We start from the raw sequence: 12,016 nt of genomic DNA, 5'->3' as shown, positions 1-12,016 counted from the left end.
CGTGGGGATGATATCCTAATTTATGGCATGTCGTGGAAGGTGGAATTATGTGGCAGGAATCAGGTGAAACAGCTTTTCGGAACACTCCGCGTGATAATTGCGGTAGAAGACACACAATAAAGCGACGTCTCTACGCAACACCAAGTAATAAAGCCGTTCACAGAGCACTGGGTCCCCGTCAATTCGAGCTGCTCTGCGTTGCACGCGGTCAAAGGGATCGAGCTGATACTGGGGTGCGCCAGAATAGAGATGAGAGTAATACTCCATATGTGGCCGAATTTGCGCTTTGAACACCGCTAGAATGTTGGCCGAAGGGGCTTGAAGTATTACCGTGCTCTTATTTATGACGCCCAGCTTTTTCGAAACCAATTTGGCTTTACCCTCCAGATGACCGCGGAATTGGCAATCGCTCGAGATTTCGAGACTGGGTCTTCTGATACTAGGCGAAGCTTTAAGGGAAGTGTTGTCGAAGAGCGGTGATACAAATGGGTTTGTTTAGAGGTAAACGCGCAAAATTTAGTTTTCAGGGGGTTTAATTGGACAAGGTTCATTTTACCTCATTCCGCGACCTTCTCAAGAAAGGACTCGATAGGAGACTGGTCGACAAATTCCCGAGAGAAACTTGCATGGCCTATACGGTGTATACGGCATCACCAGTGCTGTCGTCTGCAAACATACAATTGATATGAAGAAGAAACAGTGTCGGACATAGCACACAGCCGTGGGGCACTCCAGCGTTCACGGGCTTCGGGTTCGAGCATAACCGTCGAATAAACTCTCGGAAAGCCCAAACGATGGAAGTTTTGAGAGAAGCGCCTTGTGCCATACACGATCAAAGGCCTTCGCTAAATCCAGGCTAACTACCAGGCCTTCTCCCTTGCTTTCGATTGCCACCGCCCATCTATGTGTTAGGTAGGTATACCAGAAGACCGCATGCCGACCGACCATGTCAAAAGCGGTATTTGATCAACTGGTGACCTAGGTATAACAAGAGCTGGCGGTTAGTAGCAGGGAGGTGATAGCAACAGGCTTGTAGTTTGCCGGATTCGAACTGTCTCCTTTTTTTTAGATCGGATGGACAAGGGCTGACTTCCATGAGTCAGGGACTATGCCTTTTGAGTATGAGTGAAGGAATAAACTCGTTAGCACCGGCCGATTTTATTACGTTGGTTCGTAATATTTTCATTTTAAAATAATAATATTGATAAAATATTTTATCTCTTTTAATTATTTGATTTAGATATGTTTTGTATTTACCCCCTAGAGGGGCAGAGAGTGTCCACAATGCCCCACCACCGGACGATGAGATATGATTTTCATTTTGAATGTCTTCGTTTCTGCAATGACTGTTCGTTATGTCTGCTCAGGACCGCCATGTCTACCTTTATCTATATGACCATATATTACCTGGATCAATATGAGGTCTTTTTGGGCCTCTGGGATATAAAAGACGCTGATAGAAGTCGGACATTATTAAGAAAAAAAATAACTATTCATTAGTACAGTACGTAGTGATTTCTTTTGCAATCGTGTGTCACAGTCATATTATATGAATAAAACACAAATCTAAACATAAAACAATTTGTTACTTTCTAAAGTGATATCCCTCACTCCTGGGTTTGATAATTAATTAAATTAGGTTTGTAAATATAACTAGTACTTACTTCTGTACACATTATTGAAAACAGTTTTTTGATATTATGAGTAGTTTTAGCCTAGGGCACAAATTAACTGTCCACTCCTGGTCTCATTGGAGTGATACCGTGAATCTATGTTTTGAGTCAGAGAGGCCAGAGAAATTGTTAGCCGTAGACATTGACATGTATAAATACCACTGGACAGGCTGTTCCATATCTTTGACAACAAATTTTTTGTGTGTACTTGAAGCGCCACTCGCGAGCGTCCAGAGAATTAATTTTGACGCATAATACAAATGGCTGCCAAGGAACGTACAATACTCTGAAGTATTTTGAATTAATTTCGTTCGTTTTCCGTGTTATTTACACTTCAAGAATCAACGTAATAAAGTACACATTTTTTGTAAATATATATATATGTATTTTGTAACCTAAATGGTTGATTATTAATTTGAAAAAAAAAAAAAAATTGTATGATCGCTTTAAAGTATAGATTGAGAGTTGATACGGTAGAATACCTTACGAATTTTTTTTTGTAAAGTTCATTTATATTGACATAGTTTTCTGTGGTTCTTCTCTATAAACCAACCTTCATGTAATCTGATGGAGGATGTATAATAAAACACAAAACTGTTTTATATTTAAAATATCTTATTAAATAACAATTAAATAATTCGTTTGTACATTATATTACATCATATACATACTTCGATATTTCTTTATTTAACAAGTTTGACAATAATTATATTATCAACATCAATATAAAGAAAGGTGTTAATCAGAATCTGAGTCACTATTATTTTCTCCTTCACTCTCTTCTAACTCCGGCATGGGAAAACGTAAGATCGCTGCCACTCCAGTTAGTTGGTCTAATTCTGAAATACAAAAAATGCAATGTAAACAATAATTATATTGTAACCAAGGTTTTCGTTTGAGAATTTTTGTTGCATCATTTTAATTAATATTGTAGGTAATTAAAATGATTTATAAGAGATATTAAGCCACTTTTTTTCATTAAAGCTCACCTTTTCCGAGAAATAAAAAAAAATATTTTAGACATTCAGAAGTGTCATTTCCTTGACCTACATGAATAAAGTGATTTTGATATGATTTGAACGAGATCCCCATTTCTAAAGCTCCACTGTTCGTCATTTTGTCTGTCAATTAGCATATCTATATCATATAAACCGCAATAGTTAATCAATTGAAACTTTTACTGGAATACCATAGACATACCCCCTTATTCATATTATAGTCTAATTTTAAACAGCCGCTAAGGAGTGTTTTTTCTCATTCTGACTTAGATCAATAGAAGAAGACAGAGTACGAATTAGCAATGCTTTAAGTTAGCAGACTATTATGAACAAGGGGGATGTAATATACTAGCATATAGTCAGAGTGTGCGAGAGTGAGAAGCACATCTGTAATAGTCATGCACTAAGATAGAAAGGGTAATCGGATCTGTACTTAGGTACCGACTGTAAAATATATCGATAGACAAGTCGTAATAAATCATCCACGCTTGGTATTACACGCCTTACGCTACGAATTACCCATAAACTAACCGACATCCTGTGCAAAGGAGCCACCCACAAAAAACAGGTTCTTTGACTCTGCGGCGCCAATACACACAACACTTCTGATTGCAGGTATAAAAAGCAAAAAAAAATTTGCCAGTGAACACAGTTATTGGATCGGCCCATCTTTTGCTCTTATATAAAATAGTAGTTTGTCCATTTGCAATATATACAAAAATAACTAAAAATACAAACAAGTACTTACGTTCCCCAGAAACATGCATGCTCGAGAATATCCTTACATCAGCACCATTATCCCGTGCTGAGTCAACAAGTTCAACATACTCTTTTCTTTTCTGGACATCTTGACATCTGTAATAGCACAATTTAATAGACTATAATCATCAATGACTCGGTAAAAAATATTATTAAAAATAAATAATACTCAATAAAAATTTTGTTTTCTATTTTTATTGTTAAAATGTATAGTTTGAGATAAGTTCACTGATTCAAATTCAAATATTTTTATTCAAAATAGGATGTGACATCACTTATTGAAAGTCAAAAAACTACAACCCATTCCAAAATGAATGCCTCAGGCCCGAGAAGCGTGGGCGCAACAAACTCAGCGGGCTTTTTTTTTTCATCAAAAATATATTTTACAATTAAAGTACCATTTACAAAGTAACATTGTACAATTAAACGAATTATTTAATAGCCTGAGGGTGGTCGCTCCATTCCTAATCTGTGCTATCATTAAGAAAGTAATTTATGTTATAGTAGCCTTTACCACACAAACGTTTTTTAACAATTCTTTTGAATAACGTAATACTTTTGTTTTGAACATTTTCTGGGATTGAAAGTGTGTATGCATCAATTCACAACTTATCAATTATAAATTATTATCTGTACAATGAAATCTATCAATATATGTATTATTCCAAGAGGAAGCGCCTGCAACTATTTCATTCACCAAGGTTAAGTTTAGATTGTAATCTGAATTGCATTTTTGTTCAATTTTTGATTAATTTTATTGTGAAAATAAATCTAGACATTATGGACTTGATCTCTCACATGGAACATTGAAAATTATTACATACTAGCTGACCCGACAGACGTTATTCTGTATATAATAAATAAAATAATGTTTTTATATGAATTTGTCAATAATATATCATAACATCAAAAATTATTAATATTATTAAAATATGCACCCTGCTGTAGTAATGAAATTGTTTCATAGCAGAATTGTCAAACTATGTGTCAGTAAATTCTCTCATACAAAATTATGTATGGACACATCAAAGGAAAAACAATTTTGTTTTTATTTAATTTAGCAGCATTTTCCTATTTAGTCACCTTTTTAACCTTCTCTGGACTTCCACAAATAATTCAAAACCTAAATTTGCCAAATCAGTCCAGCCATTCTCGGGTTTTAGCGAGACTAACGAACAGCAATTCACTATATATATATATATAGATTTTGCACTGTCAGTTTAAATTTAATACAACAAGCCAACACAAATTTCAACTTCAAAGTAAAAATTAACAGAAAATCTTTAGTGATTTGGCTGCACTTCGAAGATAATTAATATTATCAATCACTCAATTAACATATATTTGATATGCATTGTAAGGAAACCCCATTAACAATATACCAAGACCAAAGTCTTGGTCATTTTCTTGTGTTCCTCGCTCTGAAACCCAGCACCTGGTATTAAATTAAACAACACACACAAAAACCAATAAGTGACATATAGAAAAAGCTATTATGTTGCACAAATATTTGCGCGTATTACAGCAAGATAATTTAAACATACCTTTATTATAGTTATTTATGCAACTGTTGTGTAATAAGGGGTATTAAAACACGAATGTGGGTTTATTACACGAGACGAAGCCGAGTGTGATAATAGTATCACATGAGTGTTTTAATACCTAATTATGAACAGTTGCATACAAGACTTTATCTACACCCAGAATATGAATACTTTACAAGATTCTGAAACAGTTAGCTTACTGCTAACATAAAACAGCCAGTCCTAGTAGTAACTTAACATCATCCATTACTGATTATACAAATAAACTAAGTGTTAATGAAATATTTAATTATTTATTTTAGTAGTAATTTACATTTTGTATTGTGCAATTATTAAAATTCACTTGAATATTATGTTCTTTTGCAGCGTTTAAAATATCCGGTGGTGTGCTGTCAAAACTTCAATCGCTCATTTTTTCAAGAAAAATGGCGGGGTTTCGAATAACCTACTTTTTTTTACGGCGCGCCACGTTCTGGTGGTGTGGAACGTGCATAAACGTAAATTTTTTTTTTTTAAATTCATACATATACCACGCATCGAGCAATAAGAATATGGCTGTTTGTTGATACTCTTTGCGCATGAAGGGATCGAAAAAAAAACCAAGGAGTGTTGTTATGAAATTCAGTACAACATTACAACACTCGTTTGGATGATGTAATGGTTATTACGACATTGGGTGTTTTAATGTTGGTAATAAGCTAACTGTTTCAGAATCTTAAATAGAGGATTTAAAGCATGGGTGAAGATAAACTATTAAAAATTAAAATGCATTAACCAAAGTCAATAGCACATATTATGTGCCTTAACGGTTCTAAACAAACAATAATGTACAAAACGAAAGTACCTAAATAACTTATCAGATATCATTAACGTCTCGATTGCCATTGCCTCATTTGCTCTCATAACATCCTTCTTTCCATAAAATGCTTTCGAAGGTTCCATCTGTAGCATAAGATAAAAACCCTCTAACAGTTTAACTTCACTGGCTGCCTTTGTGTCTGATATCTTCACCATCACAGACGGTTCCTGCAGAACTTCTGAAATGTCAAAAAAAATTATAAATTAATATGTAAACACAACAAAATTTGTTGAATACATTAGATACATCAATCCACACGGTATTTGGTACGGTTATTTTGGGAGCATTATATTAATATTTATTATTTATAAGATTTGTGTATATATATATATATACAATCATTAAAACTTAGTATCTCGTAGCACGAATTAATTCGTGGTATGGGATACTAAGTCCAACCCTATACAACTATAAATATAAGAGATCTATGTTATACATATAAAAGATAAAGTATGTTTGTATGTTCCCTAATAAATCGTAAACTATTCGACAGATCTCAATGAAATCTTTTGTAATAGATTCGTTGAAGCTCAAGAAAGGTTTACATATATAATTTATATGGCAAAACAACGTTTGCCAGGTCAGCTAGTATATAATAAGAAAACTTTAAATTTTAACAACATAAACTAGAGTTTATCGTTCATTCAAATTCAAATATTTTTATTCAAAATAGGATGAGACATCACTTATTGAAAGAAAAAAAACTACCACCCATTCCAAAATGAATGGCCTCAGGCCTGAGAAGAATGGGCGCAACAAACTCAGTGGTCTCTTTTTTTTCATCAAAAATATGTTTTACAATTAAAGTAACATTGTACAATTAAACTTAATGTTTAATAGCCTGAGGGTGGTCGCTCCATTATACCACAGAATTTATTAAGAAAGTCATTTATGTTATAGTAAGCTTTACCACACAAACGTTTTTTAACAATTCTTTTGAATAATGTCAACTTTTGTTTTGAACATTTTCATCCTCATTAGTATTCATATTATTTCATTAAATATTGACTAAGAGAACCAATATTATTTAAGAACCAAATATTTTGTAACATCATAAAACAACAAGTCTATTATTATCATAATTAAAATTTCAATCTTAATATATATAAATTATGTGGCACGTTGTTTGTCCTCGATGGACTCCTAAACTAATGAACGGATTTTAATGGGGATTACTTCATCGAGTGCAGTTTAGTCCAACTTGAGAGATAAGATAGTTTTTATATCCATTTGAGACGATGGACTCCTAAACTAATGAACGGATTTTAATGGGGATTACTTCATCGAGTGCAGTTTAGTCCAACTTGAGAGATAGGATAGTTTTTATATCCATTTGAGTCCCATAATTATTTTTAATTCCAATATTTGTTTTGTATGGATATATTTTCTATGAGAGAATTTATTGACACATGGTTTGACAGTTCTGCTGTGAAAAAATTTCATTATAACAACAGGAAGTATATTTTACGATATAATTCTTGATGTTATGAAATATTATTGACAAATTGATAAAAAATCTGTATTTTATTTATTATGACGTACAGAACAACGTCTGTCGAGTCAGCTAGAATATTATATAATGGGAGAGTGTACCTTTCAATGAGTGTTTGAAGCCAGAAGAAGCTTTAACAAGTAGAAATTTGGATTTGTTGTCTATAAGTAACTTGTTGTCCGTTTTAACAGCCTGTTGTATCATGTAATCAAAAAATTGGTCCTTTACAAATCCAGGTGATGCCAATATTATGCATTTGACTACACTAAAGTCAATATGCCTGAGAATCCCTTGCATTACTGCTTCATAAAATTTTGCCAAACCCTGAAAGTCAATAAATAAAGTAATGAAAAAAAAATCAAATCAATCTTACTAATAGGATTAAAATTTAATGTCATCATCATCATCATCAGCCGGAAAACGTCCACTGCTGGACAAAGGCCTCCCCCAAAAATTTCCACGACAATCGGTCCTGCGCTGCCCTCATCCAACGTATTCCGGAGATCTTGACCAGATCGTCGGTCCATCTTGTGGGGGGTCTGCCAACACTGCGTCTTCCGGTACGTGGTCGCCATTCGAGGGCTTTACTGCCCCAACGGCCATCTGTCCGTCGAACTATGTGCCCTGCCCACTGCCACTACAGTTTCGCAATTGTTTGGACTATGTCGGTTACTTTGGTTCTCCTACGGATCTCCTCATTTCTGATTCGATCTCGCAGGGAAACTCCGAGCATAGCCCTCTCCATTGCCCTCTGAGCGACCATGAGCTTTCTCATAATGCCCATAGTTAGCGACCATGTCTGTGTACCGTAAGTCATCACTGGCAACACACACTGGTTGAAAACCTTTGTCTTTAGACAATGCGGTATTTGGGCCAAGAAGATTTTACGGAGAATGGAAATTTAATGTAATTCTCTCAAATTAGAACACAAACAATGTACTACACATTGTCTATAATCAACTCTCCACTTCTATAAAGACTGGAGATCTTATTAATCAGTAAGTGTATGTGATGAATAAAAAATGGCTAGAATTTAAAAAATGTAATGTTCTGAGAATGCATGCTGCATTGAAAGAGCTACAAGTTTTGCTGCTAATATATTTTTGTATACATTCAACACCTTTACATTACCCAAATTTACAATAAAGAAAAATGAATTGAAGTTTGCACTTCTGTATTGTATATTCTGTACTGTATTGTATAAATGCAAGCTAACATTTAGTGTTTGATTCATTCCAAGTGGAATGAATCAAACACTAAATTAAATTAGAACAAAGTTATGGATGGCCAGTACACCAAAAAAGTAAGACAAAGGTTAAAAAATTGTTAAAGATATCAACACCTCTGTGGTCCTCAGCCTCTACTAAATATTTGCAATTTCAGTATATTCGGTACACATGTCGTATGACATTATAGTTCATAACAACAAAGATACAGGTGATCAGTTGAAATTGGCTATTGATTTAGTAATTAAACAAATGATTTAAGTTTTCTTTAGTACACAAAATAAAATTTGAAAACAAAATTTTATGAACAATGTGGGATTCAAGCCCACGACCTCCGGTGTTCCGTGCCGGTGCTAACCAACTGAGCTTTTGTTTAGTGTTAATTCCTCCAATATTTGTTTTTAAACAATTCAACACGTGTTTCCCCTCTACACGAGGCATCCTCAGGATGTGTTGTCTCACCAAATTCTGGCATGAGACTAGTAAGTAACACAGGTAACACCTACTTCAATAAATTTTATTGATTTAGTTATAGATACAATTAGATATACCTTTTCATGTTGTTGCACAAAACCTTTACGTTTCCGAGGGATAGTCATATCAATCTTAGACCTCACTAATGTCATAGATGGTGTTATGAGACAGACATGTGCTAGGCCTTCCTGCATTACAACGGCAGCTACATCAGCAGATGCTGCGGGATCACATGCCATATCTACTCTTTCCAAAGCCACAGAATCCCATAATGTCTTTTGTAGTATGAATTTTCTATTTAGCTCTAAGTCTAATGTATGATAGGCCCCCATCTGGAATTATAAAATAAAATATTTAATATATTTTTGGAGGGCCATTTACAGAAGCAGATTCCAGTTTTTAACACTTTCACTGCCGTAGGTGTGAATCATGGTAAAGTTAAGACACATTTAAACATGTATTGTGTGTAAAAACAAAGTGTTTTTTTATTTTAGCTGTTAATATGTTAAAATCTATTAATATAAAGAACTTTGAAGAAAGCCATACTTGTAAAGGTAAAAAACTACTTCTATATGACATATAATTTTAAAAATGACTTCATGAACACGAATAATTTGGGGAAAATATTGTTACCAGACCAAATATTATTGAAACATTGACTAAACAAGGTGGTTAAATAAAGTCTTAAAAACAGTTCTTGCTGAAGGGATGCTAATTTAATGGAAAGGCAGTTGATTAGCAGAGGAAAGTTTCAGATACCATATGGTTTCTTACCTAACAATCTGTGGTTTATAGTATGATAGTTCAGCATATTCATTGAAAATTATTCAATCAATCTTTGTTACATAAATATTAAAAGAAACATACCTATTTGAATTAAAAATTAAATGACACTATGAAATAAAAATTATGAAGTATTGAAAACGTAGTACTGGTCTACACTAATACCTTGACATATTGGTTTTCAACAATATTTCGTCCTTTAAGGCGTAAAACACAAGCTTGTGTATCGAAGTCTATATTTTCTACAGAAATTGTGAGCGTTGTTCTCACTCTACTGCTGGTGGAAGAACCTGTCGAGGATTCATTTTGAACTTTACGAACGGTGGATGCTGTTACAGCATCACCTTCAGCAATTAAATTGAATGCATGCCACATATCTTCAGATTCCTCAGGTACCAGAGCGATATTCCTGAAATATACAAAATTTAAAACATAATCCATGCTCGAACGTAAACAGTTTCGCCCTAATCACTAACGTACCCACTGCCATCTTTTTCGATATTTCGAAAAACTAACTTCATAGTGAATTTAATGTGTCTCCAGTTAATATTTAAAAAGAATATTCGCTTGGGGGAACATATTGTTTTTAAATTAATTTTTAGCAAATTAGCGAACACCTTTGACAATCATTGACATATTTATGGGAAACGAATTTAAATTTTATCAGTTCAGTTTTTGTGATATGGCGTGTGGCTGCACCAGTCGGCCGCAAATTATTTCGCCAATGTCGAGTGGAATTGAAGAGACACGTTATGAATGGAAATTTTGTATGAATTTAATTTGTATAATTTATAAGTGGCAGGTTTTTTTAGTATAGCGTTATTTTATATGGTTAGTTTCTAGCCTGGAACAACACAATATTATACAAAATACACTCTACATTACATATTTACAGCTTAATATAATGAGTGAGATACAGTACCGTCGTCCAAGCCACTTTCACACAAGGAGTGATCTCTAACTCTGATCTTATGCAGGTGGACAGGTGTGCTGGAATGACCAAGACATAAGCGACATATTGTGGAGGTAACCCATCTGTCTGCATATCTATGAGCAAAAAACCATGGACGCCTTGGTATATCTGGTTGGACTGAGGCATAGAATTTACCTTTAACCAATTTTGATTCATTCCAGTATGTATTCCAGGACTTTTCGAGAAAAGTTTTAGAAAGTGCACTCAGATCTTGGGAACTATTTTTTAAATGTTCATAAGAACCTATTTATATAGCAGATATAGCACAAGAGTCTGCTGTTTCATTGCCTGCCATGCCAGAATTAATCCAGACAAGTGTTAAGTCAATTCCATTTTGATGACAGGAAAATAGAGGCTCCCAAATCTGAAGAATAATTGGATCTCTTGATTTACTCCGGAATGGGTTTTCCTTGATGGTTGATAAAAAACTAAGGGAGGCAGTAAAAATAACAGTTTGATTCAGGTTATGAGAGCGGGTAAACAGGATTGCTTCTAATACGGCAACGACCTCCCCTGTAAACACCGACGACTCAGGAGTATATTTGAATTGTAAAATGACTTTAAAGCTGTTGACCCAGCAGGCTGCGCCAACACAACTTTGCTGAGACATCTTTGAAGCATCAGTGTAGATAAGAAGGTGATTTGACCAATTCTTATGAACTTAGCATTGAAATTTCAAATTAGTATCGGGGGCTCCTTTGGCCAAACCAAGATCAGTAACGACGGAAGGATTGAAAACCAGGGCTTTATATGATGTGGAGAATAGAGGACTCATCGATAAAGATAACAAAGGATGAGGGAGATTGGTAAACTTACGGAAACTATCCAATAGATGAGAAGAGGGATTGCGTGTGCTAAGGACTTGAGATAGCGGGTCCAATTTGGTCCACAATGGGTGGGAGGAAAGCTGTAACATTTTGCTGACAAACCGGTCACATAGGTATTGTCGTCGGAGATGTAAAGGAGGATCAGCACATTCCCACACATTAGTGTGGGAATTGTGGTTCATTGCACCCAGAATAATTCTGAGGCAACGATATTGAATTTTATTTAGCTTCTCAGACACTGTTTTTTTAAGAGGTCTAAGATAAATGAACAATAATCAATATAGCTATGAACTAAAGCATTATATAAGAGTTTCAGGGAGTAGGCATGAGCACCCCACCAGACTCTCGCTACTGCGCGTAGAACATTGATGTCCTTTTCACATTTATTAATTACATATTCGGTATGAG

The 12,016-nt window shown here is 34.6% G+C and overlaps 1 protein-coding gene across 1 annotated transcript; it reads right to left on the bottom strand.

Annotated features, from left to right (window-relative positions):
- Positions 1 to 2,268: 2,268 nt before the first annotated feature.
- On the bottom strand, positions 2,269 to 10,456 carry LOC126967562 (protein pelota). The gene is made up of 7 exons (XM_050812089.1): positions 10,289 to 10,456; positions 9,974 to 10,217; positions 9,103 to 9,357; positions 7,427 to 7,649; positions 5,819 to 6,011; positions 3,420 to 3,526; positions 2,269 to 2,512 (listed from the first exon to the last, which is right to left on the bottom strand). The coding sequence occupies exons 1-7, from the start codon at positions 10,327 to 10,329 to the stop codon at positions 2,412 to 2,414; spliced, it is 1,164 nt and encodes a 387-aa protein (XP_050668046.1). The 5' UTR covers positions 10,330 to 10,456; the 3' UTR covers positions 2,269 to 2,411.
- Positions 10,457 to 12,016: the final 1,560 nt, after the last annotated feature.

The sequence above is a fragment of the Leptidea sinapis genome, chromosome 13 (genome assembly GCF_905404315.1).
Source record: "Leptidea sinapis chromosome 13, ilLepSina1.1, whole genome shotgun sequence".
Lineage (NCBI taxonomy): Eukaryota > Metazoa > Arthropoda > Insecta > Lepidoptera > Pieridae > Leptidea > Leptidea sinapis.
This window is presented reverse-complemented; position numbering and strand designations above follow the sequence as displayed.

Excerpts from the sequence above, each read along its gene's own strand:
- LOC126967562 (XM_050812089.1), bottom strand. The coding sequence starts at position 10,329 with ATGAAGTTAGTTTTTCGAAATATCGAAAAAGATGGCAGTGG. Across the intron at positions 9,358-9,973 it reads TTGAAAACCAATATGTCAAG|ATGGGGGCCTATCATACATT; the intron begins GTATTAGTGTAG and ends TTATAATTCCAG. Across the intron at positions 3,527-5,818 it reads ATATCTGATAAGTTATTTAG|ATGTCAAGATGTCCAGAAAA; the intron begins GTACTTTCGTTT and ends GTGCTATTACAG.